Source organism: Macrotis lagotis, chromosome 3 (genome assembly GCF_037893015.1).
Source record: "Macrotis lagotis isolate mMagLag1 chromosome 3, bilby.v1.9.chrom.fasta, whole genome shotgun sequence".
NCBI classification, from domain to species: domain Eukaryota; kingdom Metazoa; phylum Chordata; class Mammalia; order Peramelemorphia; family Peramelidae; genus Macrotis; species Macrotis lagotis.
Genome location: NC_133660.1, coordinates 161,938,088 through 161,960,056, shown reverse-complemented (window position 1 = coordinate 161,960,056; position 21,969 = coordinate 161,938,088). Strand labels below are relative to the sequence as shown.

The following is a 21,969-nucleotide window of genomic DNA, read 5'->3' as shown; positions in this document are numbered from 1 at the left end:
TCTTCCCCTCGAAGAATTTGGATGCTGTACCATTTGGTGCATACATATTTAATATTGAAATTGTTTCATTGTCTTAAGGCAATTAATTGTTTAAGAGGGAATAGCCTTCCTTATCTCTTTTAATAAGTTCTATTTTAACAGCTGCTTCGTCTCAGACAGGGATTGCTACCCCTGCCTTTTTCACTTCAGCTGAAGCTGAAGCAAAATATATTCTGCTCCTACCTTTTACCATTACTCTTTATGTATTTCTCTTCTTCAGATGAGTTTCTTGCAAGCAGCATATTGTAGGATTTTGGTTTTTAATCTACTCTGCTATTTTCTTACATTTTATGAGAGAGCTCATCCCATTCACATTCAAAATTATAACTACTAACTCTTTATTCCCTTCATATTATCTTCCTTCTGTTTGTATTTTCCCATTTTTTTCACTTCAATCATATTCTACAGTATTTTACTTCAGTATACCACCCTTTTTTGTGTTTTCCCCTTATATCACCCCTCCTCTATCTTTCCCATTTCCCTTTGCCCCTTCTTCCTTCCCTTCCTTCTGTTAGTTCCCCTTTTCCTCCTCCCCCTTCCCCCTTTCCCCTTTTCACATTTGAAAGGTAAATAAGTTTTTAACTGAGTATGTGTATGTTAATCCTTAGAGCCAAATCTGATCAGAGTAAGATTCAAGCAGTTGTCACTTCTTCCCTTCTTCCCCTCTATTGCAATAGGTCCTTTGTACCTCTTCATGTAATGTGATTTACCCCATTAAATCTCTTCCATCTTTTTATTTTACTTTTTATCTTTTTAAAATTGTTTTTAAATCATTCTGAGTCATTAGACAATTCATGAGTGTCCATTACTTCTGGCTAAGTCATCCTCTATAATAGAGTTGAACAATTCTCAAGAGTTATGAGAATCTTTCTTTCAGGTGGGGATATCATCAGTTTCATCTTATTGTGTAGCAATTTTTTTTCTTTCCCCTTTTTTACTTTTTTGGGTGCCTCTTGAGTCTCCTGTCTGAAATTCAAATTTTCTATTTAACTTTGGTCCTTTTGTCAGGAAAAGTTGGAAGTTAAATGTCCATCTTTTCCCCTGGAAGAGAAGGCTCAGTTTTGCCAGATAGTGAATTCTTGGCAGCATTCCAAACTGTCTTGCTCTTTGGAATATCTTATTCCAGGCCCTTCAATCAGTTAATGCTGGTGTAACCAGGTCCTGTGTAATCCTTACTGTGGTCCTTTGTATCTGAATTGTTTCCTTTCTGGCTGCTTACAGGATTTTCTCTCTTATCTGATAGTGCTGAAATTTGGCCACAATATTCCTTGGTGTTTTCATTTTCTGATTCCTTTCAGGAGGGGATCGATGTATTCTTTCAATAACTATTTTGCCCTCTGGTTACATGATGTCAGGGTAATTTTCCTTCAAAGATCCTGGAATATTGAATCTAGGCTTTTTTTATCCTCAGTGTTTTCAGGAAGTCCAATGATTCTTAAGTTGTCTCTTCTGGATCTGTTCTCTAGGTCAGTAGTTTTGAGATGTAGTATTTTACATTTTCTTCTTTGTTTACTTGGTTTTGTTTAACAGATTTATGTTGTCTCATGGAGACATTATTTTCCATGAATTCCATTCTTTTTTTTAGAGAAGAATATTTTTCATTTACCTTTTCCAACTCCTTTTTAAAGGATTTTTCCATTTTCCAATTGTGGTTTTGAGAGAATTGTTTTCTTTTTGTATTTGTCCAGTTGTATTTCCAAGGATTTTTTTTCTTTTTGCAAGGTTTTTCTCCAGTTTTGCCAGTTGATTTTTAAACTCCTTCCTAATCTCTTGTAAGAAGTCTTCCTGGGCTGGAGACCAATTCATATTCTCCTCACAAGCTCTAGCTCTAGCTCTCTCGAGTTAGGTTCTTTTTTGTCTTTGTGGTAGCTTTCAATTGCACCCCACCCCATTCTTCATTTCCTAAGATGTTGTGTTGGGGGAGGGGCTGTTCACATATCTTTGGTGTTGAAATCCCTAAAGGCTTTGCTCACTTGGTTTCATAACTCCCAAGTGGGCTGGTCAGTAGGGGGTGCTAGAGGCTTTCTTTGGAGTGTCTGTGACCTTGATTTATTGCCCCTTCCCTAGACTATGGTGGGATGGGGGGAGCAGCAGGGTCTGAATTATCCTTGAACAATGTGGGCTGGGCCCTCATACTATATAGTTAATCTTATTATTCACTCAGTACTGAGAGAGATCTGCTGCCCACACCTGAGCCTGAGGGGTGGGAGGGCTGTTAATATGTTTGTTCTGGGAAGAGTCCCTTTCTTTCACAGGGATGAGGTGGGGGCTCAGCTGGAAACATGGGTACTCTGCTGAAAATTTGGGCTGTGGCCATTGGAACTGACTGGATTGATGTCTAGCCACTGCTAGAGCTCTTCCGCCTGCTGCGTTGGAACTGTCCCTCCAACCTCGCTGGAGCTCTCCTCCCCATTACAAAGCCAAAACCTTCCACAGCAATTCTGAAGTATGTCCTGGATCTCACATGCCATCCCTGGACTGGTTCTCTACTCTCTGCCCCTGACTCGCCACGTTTCCCTGAGACAGACATTGTGGGTAGATATTCTTCTCTTTGTACTTCTCTGGATTTTGTGAATTTGAATTCTGTTAAGAGGCTTGTTTCATATTAGTTCAGAGGGAAAGCCAGGAGGTCTTAGCACAGTGCCTGGCTTCTCTCTGCCATCTTGGCCAGAAGTCTGTTGATGGTCTTTTGAAGTCATGATTCGTTACTGATTTGATTTAAAGTTCTGAAATCTCTCAAAGTTGCTTCCTCTAATATTAGTGAGGTCACTACATAAATTATTCTGCTTTTGCTCATTTCATTCTTCTTTGAATCTTTTATATTTTTCTTAGCATGTAATAGTCATAACCTATTTTGGTGTAATAATCTATTACTCATGTGCCACAATTTATTTGTTTATATATTCCCCAATTAATAGGGAAATTATTTTGTTTCTAATTATTTAATACAGCAAAAAACAGTGCTGCAGTGATTTTGTAAAAATGTTTTTGATGTCCTTGGGGTATATGCCTAATGGCCATAATGTTGTCCTAAAGCCTTTCTCATTCAGATAAGAAGGCCATTAGTGAAAAAAATTAGTGTTATGAATTACAGAATTTTTTAAAAGAAATTCCATTTTATTCCTTTTGAATTCATATATAATTCAAATATCTGCCTTATATTTATTTATGATGATGATGATGATGATGATGATATAATCACAACAACCATGTGAGGTAGAGCAGGGCAGAAGAATTCTACATTTTATAACTGAAGATACTTGACATTTCAAATAGGTTAGGTATGTGATTTGTCTGACCAATAAATAAATGGTAGGGGCAAGACTTGAATACAAGATTTCTGATAATTCTGTGCTTTTTCTTTCTATTATACCACTTTGATTCTCTTTAGATTGAAGCATATTGCTTACTGAATGATTTTTGGAATAATAATTTGTCATTAACATTCTGATACCTTTTCCAAAGAGATCATCTAATTCACTTCCCTTGCTTTACAAATGAAGAAACTGAGTCACAGAAAGGGACAGTGACTTGATCAACTGACAATAGCTGAGAGCAGAGATCTTAGTCAATAGTTTTTCTAGATCTCTAGAAATGTAACTGTAAGATAAGGCTAAGGAGAATACTTCCTGGCTTAGATGGTGCCCCAGTGCCCTAGGCCTCAAGGGTCAAACTTTTTTTTTAATATTTTATTTTTTCCAATTAAATGTAAAAATAATTTTTAACATTAAAAAAATTTTAAGCTCCAATTTTTTCCCTCCTTTCCCTCTCCTCTCATTGAGAAAGCAAACAATTTAATAAAGATAATAGATTTACAGTCTTGCAGAACATTTCCAAATTATCCATGTTAAAACACATCATAAAGGAAAATTGTAGAATATTTTAAAAATATGTTTCAATCAGCATTGAGACTTTAACAGTCATTTTTCTGGGGAGCATTATTCATTCAAATTTTTCAAAACTACAGTGGATCATTGTATTGCTGAGAATAAATCATTTATAGTTGATCATTGTACAGTATTGCTGTTATGTTCATCCATTCCATAACTGATGAGTTTTCTCCCAATATACAATTCCTTCCTACCACAAACAGAACTGCTTTAAATATTTTTGTACATACAGGTCCTTTTCCTTTTCTCACTTTGAGATAATACAGACCTGGTAGTAGTGGTATTTCTCGAGTCAAAATATATGTTTAGTTTTATAGCCCTTTGGGCAGAGCTCCAAATAGCTCTCCAGAATAGTTAGATCAGTTCACAGTTCTACCAGCAATGAATTATTGTGCCAAATTCCCACATCCCTTCTAGCATTTGTCACTTTCTTTGCCCAATGAATCAGGTGTGAGTTGGTACCTCAGAGTTATTTTAATTTACATTTTTCAAATCAGTAGTGATTTAGACATTTTTTCATATGACTATAGCTTTGATTTCTTTATCTGAAGTCTGCCTGAAGCAAATTTACCTTTGGTACATGATTCTTATTTTGGAGAGGCTTGAGAGATGGGGAAAGAAATATCTAGTTTATCATCTTGTAACTCACATGACCTAGAAATCTCTCTGGAATGGTTTTTCTAGGGCTGTTGTGTTTTTTTTCCCCCTGGGAGATACCTTACATTTTAAACAAATTTCAATCCTTTTTGTTTTTAATATTTCTTGATATTTCATGGAGTTATTAGCCTCTATTTGGTCAATTCTAATTTTCATAGATTTTTTTTCCCTTGTATGATATTTTCTTCTCTTTTTCCAAGCTATTATTTATCTTTCTAATTCTTTCTGTCATAGATCTTTTTCTTTTTTCCATTTTTCTAATAGCTCTCTTTTTAAAAATCATTTTTCTAATCTTTTTTATTTTTAAATTTTCTTTATTTTTTAAAAGGAATTCTGGTTGGATTTGTGTCCAATATTAATTTTTCTTTGAGGCTTTCTTTGTGGGTGTTTTGTTGTAATTTTTTTCTTCTGCTTTTGTTTCTTTAGCTTCTCTATTAGATTCTTTTTTGTTTTGCTCATTACTTTTCTCTGTTTGCATGACTTTGAATTTTATGTATGGTTCAGGCTCTGTGGATTTCTGGGAGGAATATTTGAGCTGAATTTTTATCCTCTTAGGTCCTTCTGCTTTTTTGAGAATATTTAATAATGTGTTATTTCAAAATCTTAGGGTCAGCCCAGGCTTGAGGACTTACAAGCTTTCAGTACTCTGCAAATTTTGTGATCTTAAAGTCTGCTCACTACCCTCCTGATTGAGCTCTACAAGTTTCTCATTCAGATCAATTTCTGAGTAATATAACTATGGTAGGAAATTTTAATAGATGCTGGACATGGCTGTCAGTGAGCTGAGTATTGACAATCCAGCCTCCCTTTTGGACTGGAATTTTTTTTTCCACTACAGCCTTCAGTTAAGTCTAAATAATATTCTTTTTATTGTATTGCTTTTATTCCATTGTTATATTGTGGCAGGTGAAAGATGAAGTGAATGAGAAAACAAAGGTTCAAACTTCCAAGCATTTTGATTTGTTAAACAATGCATGATAATTGCCCAACAAAGTGGACCCTAAATACATACATATATGTATAGATCTTTATACATTTAAAACAATCAAATAAGGCCTATTAATTAAAAGGAAACATGTCATTAGGTATTCTGATTTCAAATTGGATAAAATTAGAAACTTTCCAAATTGGAAGGGGAAGAGTAAACAGGTGCAGTTCCCTGAATTCAGAAAAGGAGGTGTCTCGCTTTCTGCAAATGTCTGTAAACAGTCAAAGAAAGTTGAAAACTATATGATTGATCAGTATGGAGCCAGTATTTAGAAAAGACATATTGATTAATTGAAATGTATAATTGTGAGAAAATTCCTTGCATCTATCTTTGAGTCTGACCAGGTTTCTGGTCAGCAAATTTACCTTTGGTACATGAGTCTTATTTTGGAGAGGCTTGAGAGATGGGGAAAGAAATATCTAGTTTATCATCTTGTAACTCATATGACCTAGAAATCTCTCTGGAATGGTTTTTCTAGGGCTGTTGTGTTTTAACTTAAGGACCCGGGTCCTTAGTTAAGAGTATCTAAAGGGCAGATGGAGGTATCCAACTTCCCAGCTCCACACAACTAAGTGCAAACATTGTGATAAGGATTTCTCCTACTTCACATAATTGAATAAAGTTTTCTCACAAGACAGAATTTGAACTAGACCCATAATTGAATATAGTTAGGAAGCTTAGCTAGTTCCAGAATCGAGTAACAAGATAAAAGTCATTGTGCTTCACTCAGTTCTTATAATTAACCACTTGCTGCATGGTAGTCTGTTCACACTCATTATGTGCCTCTCCATTGACCTCTGTTTAATACTGACTTTCAGGTTTTCAGGATTGTTATGTTCCATGCCTCACAGTCAAATACAACATTGGTAGATTATTACCATTGAATAACATTTTCTTTTTAAAAAATATTTACTTAATTTTATTTTTCCTTAATCACATTTAAAATATTTTTTAACATTTTTTAAAATTTTGAGTTGCAAGTTCTCCCTTTCCTCATTGATTAGGCAAACAATTTGATATATATATATATGTGTAGTCATGTAAAACATATTAGTCAAGTTTTGAAAGAAAACATAGACCCCCAAAAAAGCAAAACAAAAGTAAAACAAAGTTTTTTTTTTAAAAAAAGTATGTTTTGATCTATATTCACTCATATTCACTCTCCATCGCTACTTTCTCTAGGTATGAGTAGCCTTTTTCATCCTAAGTTCTTCATTTTTAGATCATTGAATTGCCATGAATACCTAAATCCTTTACAGTTGATCATTTTTAAAAATTGTTAATATTGTGTAATAGATAAGTGACTTGCCCAAGGTCACACAGCTAGGCAATTATTAAGGGTCTGAGGCCAGATTTGAACTCAGGTCCTTTGGACCTGACTAGTGGGGGAGCTAGGTGGCACATTGAATAGAGCGCTGGCCTTGGAGTCAGGAGGATAGGCATTCGAATCCACCCTCAGACACTTGCCATGTACTAGCTGTGTGACCTTGGGCAAGTCACTTATTGCCTCACATCCAGGGCCTTCTCCAGTTGTCCTGATTCATATCTGGTCATTGGACCCAGATGACTCTGGAAGAGAAAGTGAAACTGGTGACTTAGCTGAGCACCCCCTCACTCAAATTCAATTCATGCTTGTCATGGCATTACCTCCCTGATGTTGTGGTTTTCCTCGAAAATGAAGCACAAACATTATTATGTACTTCTAATTCTGCTCATTTCACTTTGCATCAATTCACATAAGTCTTTCCAGGTTTTTTGGAGAACATTCTGCTCATCATTTCCATTTCATGTAGAGTTTTCAGTATTCATTTTTGTAAACTTTTGAGTTCCAGATTTTTGTCCCTTCTTTCCTTCGTCCCTCCCTCCCCTCATCCCTCCCTCCCTTCCTTCCTTCTTTCCCTCCCCTTTCCCCAGGACAACAAGCAAGCTGATATAGGTTGTACATGGAAATCATGTTGAACATATTTCAATATTAATCATGTTGTGAAAGAAGAATCAGAACAAAAGGGAAAAGCCATGAGAAAGAGAAAACAAAAAAAAAAAAGTGAAGTTAAGTTCTTTTTTGGATGTGGATGGCATTTTCTATCACAAGTCATTTAGTTTTGACTTCGGTCGCTATATTGCTGAGAAGAGCTAAGTCTGTCATAGATGATCATTACCATTGTTGCTGTTAATTGTGCTCTGGTTTTGCTCCCTTCACTCAGCATCAGCATGTAAGTCTTTCCCAGGTTTTTCTGAAATCTTCCTGTTCATCAATTCTTATAGAACAGTAGTGTCCATTACATTAATATACTATAGCTTGTTCAACCTTTCCCCAATTGATGTGTATCCCCTCAGTTTCCAGTTCTTTGCCACCAGAATAGAGCTTCTAGAAATATTTTTGTTCATATAGGTCCTTTTTCTGTTTGCTTTGTATGTCTTATGGGATCCAGACCTATTAGTGGTATTGCTAAATCAAAGGATATGCTTTTTCCTTTAGGCATAGTTCCAAATTGTTCTTTTTAAAAAAAAAACAAATTTAAGTCAGTGGGGTTAAGTGGCTTGCTCAAGGTCATTTATTAAGTGTCTGAGGCTGGATTTGAGTTCAGGTCCTCCTGACTCCAGGGACAGTGCTTTATCCACTGCACCACCTAGCTGCCCCCAAAATTGTTCTACATAATGGTTGAATTAGTTTACAATTCCAACAATTTATTAGTGTCTCAATTTTCCCATGTCCCCTCCAACATTTGTCATTTTTTTCTTTCATATTCGTTAATATGCTAAGTGTGAGTTGGAACTTAGAATTCTTTTAATTTGCATTTCTACAATCAATCATAGGGCTATAGATAGCTTTGATTACTTCATCTAAACCACCTGTTCATATTATTATCCATTTATCAATTGGAGAATGGCTCTAATTTTATAAATATAACTCAATTTTCCATTTTTGAGGAATGGGGAATTACTTTTTCTGTTAATTTCCTCATTATCTAGACTGTTTCTTGACTTTTAACTCTTTTCTAAAGTGATGCTCTCCTTCTGTAATGAATGATACACTGTCCCAAGCTTCAGGATTTTTGTGCAGCTGTTTTCAGAGATCCTTCTAGGTACCTGCAAGTTTTCAATTCATCCAGGGTGGAAGGATCTAAGGAAAGGTATTAATCTTATTATCCTGGCTTATGAATCTCCTGGCCTGTGCTTTGGTCTGTGAATGATCACAATTTCTCTTTTCCACCCTATAACTATGACCAAGATTCCTACTCCCCTGTGACCACAAGCTCTGATGTTCTAATATTCCTCCTCACCCTATGAGCAATGCTACAAAGTCCTGTCCCCAGTGCCAACATTTGCTGACTCCTGTAAATCTTCTGACCAGTTGTCTTACCCCCTTATTTGTCTATGGGCTGAGAGCTCTGGAAATAGTCACCACCACTGCTGCTGATTTGTTCCTAAAATATTCTTTTGAAAAGCGATTTAGATTTGAGCTTCCTGGTATTTTGAATTTGGGATGCAGGCAAGCTGAATTTTATAACTGCAGGTTTCTTATGAACATTTAAACTACTTTTCTTTGTTAATAATGTCTGGCACTTGTTAACAAACTTTCAGGGCAGCTAGGTGGTTTGGTGGATAGAACTCAGGTGGTTGGGAGTTCAAATCTGTCCTCAGACACTTTCCACTTAGCTGTGTGACCTTGGCAGGTCACTTAACTCTGATTGCCTTGCATCCAGGGCCATCTCCTGATTCTTATCTGGCCACTGGACCCAGAATATTCTGGAGGAGAAAGTGAGTTTGGTGACTTAGCACAGTCCCCCCTCACTCAAATCCATTTCACATGCTTGTCATGGCATCACCTCCCTGATATCATGGTATTCTTCTAAAAATGAAAGACAAAACATTAACAAGCTACCCAGAAAAATATTCCCTACTCTTTGGTATTGTATTTATAGTCTAGGAATTTAGATTTTAAAAAAAATTTCTAATTTAAAATTAAGATAAATTATTCAGGAAAACTTCCCACTCCCCAAAAAACTCTTTTTAACCATTTTATCCCACATTAATTTACAGAAAAAGAACTTGTCCTGGAATTAGAGAGAATGAAGAAAGAATTTGGCATATCACATAGGCAAAAGTCACCTTCTCGTTTAGATGTGTTTGTCAAGACTGTAGAAGAAGAACGGGATCATTATAAGAAAGAACTAGAAAGACTCCAAAAGATAATAAAACGCCGATCTACTACTGCACGAAGTTCAAGACATGAAAGAAATTTAAGTATTAAAAGTCCAGAAAAGGTAATATCCTTTTAGTCAAAAGTAGTAGATAAAACCAAGGAATCTGAGTGATTGCTAATATTTTGTTGTTACTTTAAATGCAATTCTTTAATAGTTGTGTTTATTTTTCTTATTTTTCAGACTGCTAACATGATTTTTTGTACTATTACTTTAAAGTTTTTTAAAACAGTAATTTTATTTTGTCCAAATTTCAGTTGTACTGTACTGTCTAATTTCTTTTGGATATCACATTTTCATATTGAAAAATTCTTTATTTTCATTTTATATATCAGTAACCTAATTGTCATCATGTGTGGACATAGTAATTTACTTTAACATAGGAAGCCAACTAAAATTAAAAGTGCCCAGTAAGAGATTGCATTGTAATATTAACCTCAGGGTTTTTTTTTCCATATCAAATATTATCTAATTCTTTCAGTTCAGACCACAATTTCAAGATACAAATACATAACTTAAGGTGATCTAAGTAACAATTTTATTGTGATATACATATTATAAACACACTAATCAAATGCAGAATAAATATTGAGGATCTATATATTTTGAACTCACTCATTCACTGCTGCTTAAGTCCCAAAATTGACTCTGGTTCAAAGACATGAAGCAACATATTCACTAGTTCTAGGCAAGCAGGCGAGCTTAAAACTTTTCTGGCTGTCACTGAGTATCTATAGAGTTTTATTCTAAGACAAACAGGGAACTGGAATTTTTTATAGACCCATAAATCTAGGGTATGCCCATCCGTGTTACCTTAAAATCTACCAGTCATGAGCATATAAAATACAACATGAATTAGTAGTATTCCTTATTATAATACTCTGCAGTTGATGGATTCTTTAGATGTTCTATTTCTGACTACCTACCCCATTTCTCCTTCAAGGGAAAGGGTCTCAGTTTTACCATGCTAATATTTGTGCAGTTGTTTTTTGAATTCAGGCACAGGAATTTGCATTTAACTAGGGTCAAGGCCTTATTTGCTTAGAACTTTTTGGGTGGTACATAACTTATATTTACCAGTAAAGTCAGGATGATATTATTTTAGTGTAGTTTGCTTTTTATAAGTTAATGTATATTTTTTATGGATTGGCTTCAGAATTTAAATATAATTTTTTAATATTGTAACATGATAAATTTTTTTGAAAAATTATTTCGTAGGGTACTTACTTTTCCGAACTCAGCATGATCACCAAAGAGAGAGATGAACTTCAGTCTATGCTGGATAAATTTGAAAAACACATGGGGGAAATACAGTGTAATGTGAAACTATTAACTGCAGAAAGAGACAAACTGAATGACCTATATAATCAAGTAAGAAACTCATTAAATGTGATAAGACTAGCTGACCTTTGTATAATTTTTGTATTCATTATCTTATTTGATCAGATATAAATTACTTTAATATTTTCTTACTTGACCTACTTGATTAGACTGCTGTCAGATTTATTATTATAGATGTTTCTTTATTTTATATCCTTCCATGTTTTCTTCCTAATCAAATCTGTATTACCCATGTTTTATAACAGTTATCAAATGGAGTTTAAATGACTTTTTTCAAGTCCACATAACTAGTTAGAGAATGTGGACTTAACTCAGGGCTTTAGTGTTCTCTCTTTCATACATATAATTGCTGTTGTTTGAAGAACTATTATGTAGACTAGAGGTTAGGCTTAAACTGTGACGCTTCAGAAGGTGAATATCAAGATAGATGTTAAGAAGAACTTTATAACTATGAGAGCTAACCAAAAATGAATAGATTGTGTTATGAGGAAGTGAGTGGCATCATTAGAAATAATCAATCAGTGGCTAATTACTATATATTGGTATATTCTGTTAATATGGAAAGCTAGAATAAATGACATTCTTTTTTTTTTTAAGATATTTATGTACCCTTCCATTCTAAAACTACCTATGGATATAAGTGGCCTCTTTTCTTAGTGTTAATACTATTCGGTTATTGATTGTCAGTCTTTTTTTTCCCCACAAAGAACATTAATGAACTTTTTGAAATTATTATGCTAACTAAACAGTAATAAATCAATGATCAAAGTATGTAATAATTTTAAATGTTGTTTTCAAATCGGTCCTGCTCATGTCCTTCCTACTTAACTAACATCTGTTCCTTTCTATGCATTTTAAAAAGGGGAAAAACAACAGAAATTCAGCTTTAAGTTAGTTTTAATTGTCAGTGTTTTACAGATATCATTTAATCCTCCCAGATGCCCTGTCCTACTATTATACCCAATTTTGGATAAGGAAACTTAGGCTCATGGAAGTTAAATGGCTAGCCCAGGGTCAAACAACTTGTGGCTATGACAGTACATTTCTCTCCTTAAATTACATGTCCATGTAAATATTTAAATTTAAGCTCTCTTAAGGCAAGGAAATGGTTTTAGTTTTGTGTTTTGCCTTTAAAAAATAACATCTGATTTTTTTTAATATCATACTCAAGTGGTATTCTCTCCCCTACTCAACCACTGCAAAATGAGCCTTGTAGCAAGGGAAAATTAATTGACACATTAATGATATACATCATTGTGAATGAATACATTCTACATCATTGTGCACTTGTAGTTCCCCCACCTCTCTAATGAGAAGAGGAAGAAGCTTCCTTATCTATTCTCTGGGACCACACTCAGCATATTTTCTTTATTGCAGTAATCCTTTATTGTTCTCCTGCTTTTGTGTGCTTTTACTTTTCATTGATTCTTTTTAGTTTTTGCAAGGCAGTGGGATTAAGTGGCTTGCCCAAGGCCACATGGCTAGGTACTTATTAAGTGTCTGAGGCTGGATTTCAACTCAGGTACTCCTGACTCCAGGGTCGGTGCTCTATGGTGCTCTATCCACTTCGCCACCTAGCCATCCCATTTTCATTGATTCTTAACAGAATTTTCTTTGTTTTTGTGGAACTCTTCATATTTGTTATTTCTAAGAGCACAATAATGTTCTATTATGTTCACATATCACATTATTTATTCCACAACTGGTAGTGATTCGCTCAGTTTGTCATCACAAAATCTTTTCTAGTAGTTCTGTTGAATAGGGAACTCTTGCTAAACATAGCGGTAAACGCCTTTAGTCTATCCTGGGAAAGTTGAGGCTAGTGGATCACTTGAGCTCAGAAGTTCTGAAGTTACATTGGGCTAAATCTACATTAAGTCTGGATTGGAGAAGGGAAAACGGGGCCTGAGAAGATAAACTCGACCCTCGGAGCCTCAGCTGAGGCTCTGGAGCTGGCGCAGCCATGGCGGATGTGACTGCCCGGAGCCTGCAGTATGAATACAAGGCGAACTCCAACCTTGTCCTCCAAGCTGATTGCTCTCTTATTGACCGAACTCGACGGGATGAGCCTACAGGGGAGGTACTCTCACTGGTGGGGAAACTGGAGGGCACTCGAATGGGTGACAAGGCACAAAGGACCAAAGCCCAGATGCAGGAGGAGAGAAGAGCCAAACACAGAAAGCGCGATGGAAACAGGCATGATATCAATAAGATGAAAGGTTATACATTGCTATCAGAAGGCATTGATGAGATGGTGGGTATCATCTATAAACCCAAAACCAAGGAGACCCGTGAAACCTATGAGGTGCTACTCAGCTTTATCCAAGCAGCACTGGGAGATCAGCCCAGAGATATCCTTTGTGGTGCAGCAGATGAGGTCTTAGCTGTCTTGAAAAATGAGAAGCTCCGTGACAAGGAAAGAAGAAAGGAAATTGACCTACTGCTGGGCCAGACAGATGATACCCGATCCCATGTGTTGGTGAATTTGGGCAAAAAGATTACACATTATGGTGGAGACAAAGAAATCCAGAATATGGATGATAACATTGATGAGACATATGGTGTGAATGTGCAGTTTAAGTCGGATGAAGAGGAAGGTGATGAGGATGGATATGGGAAGGTGTGAGAAGAAGCATATGATGATGATATGGAAGGGGATGAGGCTGTTGTGCATTGCACCTTCTCAGCCAATCTTGTAGCCTCAGGTGAGCTGATGGGCTCCAAGAAAAAGGATTTGCATCCTCGGGACATTGATACCTTTTGGCTACAGCGACAACTTAGCTGTTTCTATGATGATGCCATTGTATCTCAGAAGAAGGCAGATGAAGTGCTAGAGATTTTGAAGACAGCCAGTGATGATCGAGAATGTGAAAATCAGCTGGTTCTGCTTCTGGGTTTCAACACATTTGATTTTATTAAAGTGCTAAGACAACATAGGATGATGATCTTATGTTGCACTTTGCTGGCAAGTGCACAAAGTGAAGCTGAAAAGGAGAGGATCATGGGAAAGATGGAGTCTGATCCAGAGCTCTCCATATTCCTCTACCAGCTCCATGAAACTGAGAAAGGAGGATCTGATCTGGGAGGAACGGTCTCGAAGAGAGTGTGTACGTCAATCCCGAATGGACACAGATCTAGAAACCATGGATCTAGATCAGAGTGGGGAAGCATTGGTGCCAAGGCAGGTTCTGGACTTGGAGGATCTAGTCTTTACCCAGGGGAGCCATTTTATGGCTAATAAACGCTGTCAACTTCCTGATGGATCCTTCCGCTGCCAGCGTAAGGGCTATGAAGAGTTACATGTACCTGCTCTGAAGCCCAAACCCTTTGGCCCTGAAGAGCAATTGCTGCCAGTGGAGAAGCTACAAAAATATGCTCAGGCTGGATTTGAGGGATTTAAAACACTCAATCAGATACAAAGCAAACTCTACCGTGCTGCCTTGGATACTGATGAGAATCTGTTGCTGTGTGCTCCTACGGGTGCTGGAAAAACTAATGTGGCATTGATGTGTATGCTTCGGGAGATTGGAAAACACATTAACATGGATGGTACCATCAATGTGGATAACTTCAAGATCATCTATATTGCTCCTATGCATTCCCTGGTACAGGAGATGGTGGGCAGCTTTGGAAAGCATCTTGCAACCTATGGTATTAGTGTGGCTGAGCTGACAGGTGATCACCAGCTGTGCAAGGAAGAAATTAATGCCACACAGATCATCGTCTGCACTCCTGAAAAGTGGGACATCATTACTCGAAAGGGTGGGGAGCGTACCTATACCTAGTTAGTACGCCTCATCATCTTGGATGAAATTCATCTTCTCCATGATGACAGAGGTCCTGTCCTGGAAGCTTTGGTAGCCAGGGCTATCCAAAACATTGAGATGACCCAAGAACATGTTCAACTCATTGGGCTCAGTGCCACCCTCCCAAACTATGAGGATGTTGCTACTTTTCTTCGTGTAGACCCTGCTAAGGAACTTTTTTACTTTGACAACAGCTTCCATCCAGTGCCTCTTGAACAGACATATGTGGGAATCACAGAGAAGAAGGCAATCAAACATTTCCAGATCATGAATGAGATAGTCTATGAGAAGATTATGGAGCATGCTGGGAAAAATCAGGTGCTAGTATTTGTCCATTCTCGAAAAGAGACAGGAAAGATGGCCAGGGCCATCCGAGATATGTGTCTAGAGAAGGATACACTGGGTCTTTTTCTTTGAGAGGGTTCTGCATCCACTGAGGTTCTTCAGACAGAAGCTGAGCAGTGCAAGAATTTGGAATTGAAGGACCTCTTACCTTATGGCTTTGCCATTCATCATGCTAGTATGACCAGAGTTGACCGAACACTTGTGGAAGATCTTTTTGCTGACAAACACATTCAGGTTCTTGTCTCTACAGCTACTCTGGCTTGGGGTGTAAACCTCCCTGCTCATACAGTCATCATTAAAGGCACACAGGTGTATAGCCCAGAAAAGGGGCACTGGATAGAATTGGGAGCATTGGACATTCTGCAGATGCTGGGTCATGCTGGACAACCACAATATGACACAAAAGGGGAAGGCATCCTCATTACATCTCATGGGGAGCTGCAGTATTATTTGTCCCTACTCAATCAGCAGCTACCTATTGAGAGCCAAATGGTATCAAAGCTGCCTGACATGCTCAATGCTGAGATTGTCCTGGGGAATGTCCAGAATGCAAAGGATGCAGTAAATTGGTTGGGTTATGCCTATTTATATATCCGAATGCTCGGTTCTCCAACCCTCTGTGGTATTTCACATGACGACCTTAAGGGGGATCCTCTGCTAGATCAGCGCCGACTAGATTTGGTGCACACTGCCGCTCTCATGTTGAACAAGAACAATTTGGTCAAATATGATAAGAAAACTGGCAACTTACAAATGACAGAGCTTGGCCGTATTGCCAGTCACTACTATATCACCAATGATACGGTACAGACCTATAACCAGCTCTTGAAACCAACTCTGAGTGAAATTGAGCTCTTTAGAATATTCTCACTCTTCAGAATTCAAAAACATAACAGTGAGAGAGGAAGAGAAGTTAGAACTTCAGAAATTACTAGAGAGGGTTCCTATTCCTGTGAAGGAGAGCATTGAAGAACCTAGTGCAAAGATCAATGTACTTCTTCAGGCCTTTATTTCACAGCTAAAACTGGAGGGTTTTGCACTGATGGCAGACATGGTATATGTTACACAGTCGGCTGGTTGGTTAATGCGTACCATCTTTGAAATTGTCTTAAATCGAGGCTGGGCACAGCTGACGGACAAGACTCTGAATCTGTGCAAGATGATTGACAAACGCATGTGGCAATCCATGTGCTCCCTGTGCCAGTTCCAGAAGCTCCCTGAGGAGGTTGTAAAGAAAATTGAAAAGAAAAACTTCCCCTTTGAGCGACTCTATGACCTGAATCACAATGAGATAGGTGAACTTATTCATATGCCTAAAATGGGGAAGACCATTCACAAATATGTCCACCTGTTCCCCAAATTGGAACTGTCAGTGCATTTGCAGCCTATTACTCGTTCTACCCTGAAAGTAGAGCTGACCATAACCCCTGATTTCCAGTGGGATGAAAAGGTTCATGGTTCATCTGAGGCATTCTGGATTCTCATAGAAGATGTTGACAGTGAAGTTATTCTACATCATGAGTATTTCCTGCTCAAGGCCAAGTATGCACAGGACGAGCATCTCATTACATACATTCTTTGTTCCTGTGTTTGAGCCACTTCCTCCACAGTACTTTATTCGTGTGGTGTCAGACCGCTGGCTGTCTTGTGAGACCCAGTTGCCTGTCTCCTTCCATCACTTAATCTTGCCTGAGAAGTACCCACCTCCCACAGAACTTTTAGAATTACAGCCATTGCCTGTGTCTGCCCTGAGAAACAGTGCCTTTGAGAGTCTCTATCAGGACAAATTCCCATTCTTCATTCCCATCCAGACTCAAGTGTTTAATACCGTGTACAATAGTGATGACATTGTATTTGTGGGGGCCCCCAAGGGCAGCGGGAAGACCATCTGTGCTGAATTTGCCATTTTAAGGATGCTCCTGCAGAACTCGGAAGGCTGCTGTATCTACATCACTCCCATTGAGGCTCTAGCAGAACAGGTATAAATGGATTGGTATGAGAAGTTCCAGGAGCGACTCGATAAGAAGGTAGTACTATTGACAGGAGAGACCAGTACAGACCTGAAGCTTTTGGGCAAAGGCAATATCATTATCAGTACTCCTGAAAAGTGGGATATCCTTTCCCGCTGTTGGAAGCAGTGCAAGAATGTCCAGAATGTCAACCTCTTTGTGGTGGATGAGGTCCACCTCATTGGGGGTAAGAATGGGCCTGTACTTGAAGTGATCTGCTCTCGTATGCACTACATCTCCAACCAGATAGAATGACCAATCCACATTGTGGCACTTAGTTACTCCCTGTCTAATGCTAAAGATGTTGCCCATTGGTTAGGCTGTAGTACCACCTCCACCTTTAATTTTCACCCTAATGTATGTCCTGTCCCCTTGGAACTTCATATTCAGGGCTTCAACATTAGTCACACACAGACTTGTCTGCTATCTATGGCCAAGCCAGTATACATACCATTACAAAACATTCACCCAAGAAGCCTGTCATTGTTTTTGTCCCATCACTCAAGCAGACTTGCCTGACTGCCATTGACATCCTCACCACCTGTACAGCAGACATTCAGAGGCAGAGGTTTTTGCATTGCACAGAGAAGGATATAATCCCATACCTGGAAAAACTGAGTGACAGCACCCTCAAGGAGACTCTGCTGAATGGTGTGGGTTACCTGCATGAGGGACTCGGCCCTGCAGAGCAGCATTTGGTGGAGCAGCTCTTCAGCTCAGGTGCCATCCAGGTAGTTGTGGCCTCTTGAAGCCTGTGCTGGGGCATGAATGTGGCTGCTCATCTTGTGATCATCATGGACACACAGTACTATAATGGCAAGATCCATGCTTACGTGGACTATCCCATCTATGATGTACTACAAATGGTAGGTCATGCCAATCAACCTCTACAGGATGATGAAGGACGATGTGTCATCATGTGTCAGGGCTCCAAAAAAAGACTTCTTTAAGAAATTTCTATATGAGCCACTGCCAGTAGAGTCTCATCTGGACCACTGCATGCATGACCATTTCAATGCTGAGATTATCACCAAGACTATTGAGAACAAGCAGGATGCAGTAGATTACCTCACCTGGACCTTCCTGTACCATCATATGACCCAGAACCCCAACTACTACAATCTACAGGGCATCTCCCATCGTCACTTGTCAGATCATTTGTCTGAATTGGTAGAGCAGACATTAAGTGATTTGGAACAGTCTAAATGTATCAGTATTGAGGATGAGATGGATGTGGCACCCCTGAACCTGGGCATGATTGCTGCTTACTACTACATCAACTACACCACCATTGAGCTCTTCAATATGTCTCTGAATGCTAAGACCAAGGTACGTGGACTCATTGAGATCATTTCCAATGCAGCTGAGTATGAGAACATTCCCATCCAACATCATGAAGACAACCTGCTACAGCAGTTGGCTCAGAAGGTGCCTCATAAGCTGAACAATCCCAAGTTCAATGACCCTCATGTTAAGACCAACCTCTTGCTTCAGGCCCATTTGTCCCATATGCAGCTAAGTGCTGAATTGCAATCGGACACTGAGGAGATCCTTAGTAAGGCAGTCCGGCTCATCCAAGCCTGTTTTGATGTCCTCTCTAGCAGTGGTTGGCTGAGCCCTGCTCTAGCAGCCATGGAACTGGCCCAGAGCCATGTGGTCCAAAGACTCCTACCTGAAGCAGTTGCCGCACTTCACCTCTGACCACATCAAACAGTGCACAGACAGGGGAGTAGAGAGTGTCTTTGACATTATGGAGATGGAAGATGAAGAACGCAACACACTACTTCAACTGTCAGACAATCAGATTGCTGATGTAGCCCGCTTTTGTAATCGCTATCCCAATATTGAATTGTCTTATGAGGTGGTGGAGAAAGAGAGCATCTGCAGTGGTGGACCAGTTGTTGTGCTAGTGCAGCTAGAGTGAGAAGAGGAAGTCACAGGCCCTGTCATTGCTCCTCTTTTCCCACAGAAATGTGAGGAAGGCTGGTGGGTAGTGATTGGAGATTCCAAATCCAATAGCCTCATCTCCATCAAAAGGTTGACACTTCAACAGAAGGCCAAGGTGAAGCTTGATTTTGTGGCTCCTGCCACTGGCGCCCAGAATTACACTCTCTACTTTATGAGTGATGCCTACATGGATTGTGACCAGGAATACAAATTCAGTGTGGATGTGAAAGAAGCAGAAAGTGATAGTGATTCTGACTGAGTCCAGGGCATTCATTTATTCTCATAGAAAATGCTCAACTGGGCGGCTAGGTGGCGTAGTGGATAAAGCACCGGCCTTGGAGTCAGGAGTACCTGGGTTCAAATCCGGTCTCAGTTAATAATTACCTAGCTGTGTGGCCTTGGGCAAGCCACTTAACCCCATTTGCCTTGCAAAAAAAAAAACCTAAAAAGAAAATGCTCAACTGGAATATTTGAAGTTTGTAGTTAATGAGACCCTAGATTTTCAGAGATTCAATATGGGAAGGAATCCTACCAGTGTTGACCTGTCAACATATCACCCTTTCTTCTGTTTTAGCCCTAAGTCCCCTTAGTGATTTGAATATTTGCTGTTTTTTGTTGGCTATGCTGAAGCATGGAACTTGTACAGTATTTCTTAATGTGGGTCTTTGAATATCTTTTTTGTTTTGAATATTCTAGTAAAATCATTGGAAAACTTCAAAAAAAAAAGTCTGACACAAATATAATGAGCCCCTCAGGGAGTTGAGTATCACTAGGCTTCTTAAGATGGAGCAAACCAAGTTGGGTTCTTTAATTGATCACTAGTGGAATTGTATCTGTGAGTGATTGCTACACTCCAGCCCAGAATAGATAGGAGCATCCAATCTCAAGGAAAAAAAAGAAAAGGATAATTCTTAATTATGTTAGTGGAAACCTATTTTATGACAAACTGATTTAGAGTTTACCTAGCAATTGTTGTCAAATAGGGAATTTTTCCTTCAATATTGTTTTTGATTTTATTGAACCAATGGGAATCATAACTGACACTCCAACTGGTTAGTGAAAATGAAATAAAGTTTAGAAATATCTCCAGGGTTGCATGACTAGTGACTAGAAGAATTGTGGTACTCTTAGCAGAAAGTTAGGAAGTGGGAAGTTCTATTTTGAGGGGAAAGATAACAAATTCTATTTGGGTGACTTTGAGATAATGTCAGGAGACATCTGTTTGGAAATACTAAATAGGCAATTTGGTAGTATGTGACAGGAATCCAGGAAAGAGGTCAGGTCTGGCTATATAGACTTTACAGTTATCTCTGTAGAGGTCTCAAATTACTGTGTTAAGGAGCTTGAAGTGCAAGTAGGACTGTTGTGCATCAAAAATCTACATTGGGTGCACATGTAAGTTTAACCTCTGCCTCAGGCATGTACTACCTGTGTGATATGGTAACTGGAAGGTGCAATGACTGCACCTTTGAGTGTATCAATTTATTAAGCACTACATGACTCCCAACTTAGATTAATGCTGAACCCCCAAAACAGGGGAGGCAGATTTTTATATATTAAAAATAATCAAATAAGGTCAATCAAAAGGAAAAGTACAATATTAGTTATTCTGATTTCTAGTTGCATAAAAAATTAGGGACTTTCCAACTTGGGAGAGGGAGAATGAACAGGTTTTGTTATCTGAATTTAGAAAAAGAAGTTTCTAACACTCTGTAAGTATCTGTAAACAATCAAAAGAAGTTGGAAACAATGAAGTATGGAACCAGTTTCCAGATAAAGCATATGGGTTGCTTGAGATGTATAATTATGATAAAATTATGATAAAACTTCTTGCATCATTCTTTGGATCTGATCATTCTGGTCTGCATAACCCTAGGGTCCTTAGTATGCACAGCAGGTAGAGGTGGTCTAACTTCCAAGCTACGCAGGGTTACATTCAAATAATATAATTCAAACAGACATTGGTCTAGGTGTATAATTGAATAGGAAGGGAACTGAGTTACGGAATTGAGTTGCATATCAGAATCAGTATGGTTCATTCAATTCCCATAATTAATAACTTACTGTCTTAATCCCTTCAATTCCGTCAGTGACCTGAACAAATCATTTAAACTTTCAGTGTCTCAAGACATCGATGGAAGGTCTTTACTGTACAACCACATACCTGAACCAAAAGAGAAAAAGGGATTGGAATTTATTCAGTATTTAACAAAAAATCATTTAAGTATTTGAGTGAAGAAGAAATATGACCATATTTGTGCATAAGGTGGTTATCTGACAACATTGTGAAAAATTGATTGAAGGAAGAGAAAATAGATAATGTGAAGAATTGCAATTGTTTAGGTGGCTAGTAGGAAGGGTCATGTGAGAGACTTAAAAGAGATAGATGCAAGATAATATTATGTAGATACACATGATCCTCTAGCTAATTGAATAGTAGTGATGAAGAAGTAGGAAAATTCAAATAAGACACCAGGACTCTTAGCATAGGAAACTACCAGAATTAAGATACCATTGAGTGAAAATTCAAAATATTGAACTACTGGATTACAGGCTTATGCAAATATAAATACAGAAAATTAATCATGCAAGAATTGCCAAGTGAAATACAAGTAATTGTTCTTCAGTTTACTTCATAACTGCTACATAACAAAATCATGACTTGGTAATCTCCAGTGTCCCAAAAATCTTATTTTGAGATTGTAGTGTTAGCATTCTGACTTTAACAATTCATTTTTTAAG

General features: G+C 38.2%; 1 protein-coding gene and 1 pseudogene across 7 annotated transcripts in view; both read left to right on the top strand.

Moving 5' to 3' along the window:
- The window catches only part of CEP135 (centrosomal protein 135), a 145,227-nt gene that overhangs the window by 45,159 nt on the left and 78,099 nt on the right, over window positions 1-21,969 (top strand). For all 7 annotated transcript variants that reach the window (XM_074229389.1, XM_074229388.1, XM_074229387.1 and 4 more), the window contains 2 exons: window positions 9,619-9,842; window positions 10,998-11,150. In XM_074229389.1, the coding sequence (XP_074085490.1) occupies window positions 9,619-9,842; window positions 10,998-11,150 (377 nt within the window). The remainder of the gene's footprint in view (window positions 1-9,618; window positions 9,843-10,997; window positions 11,151-21,969) is intronic.
- On the top strand, window positions 11,180-21,963 carry LOC141517914 (U5 small nuclear ribonucleoprotein 200 kDa helicase pseudogene; annotated as a pseudogene).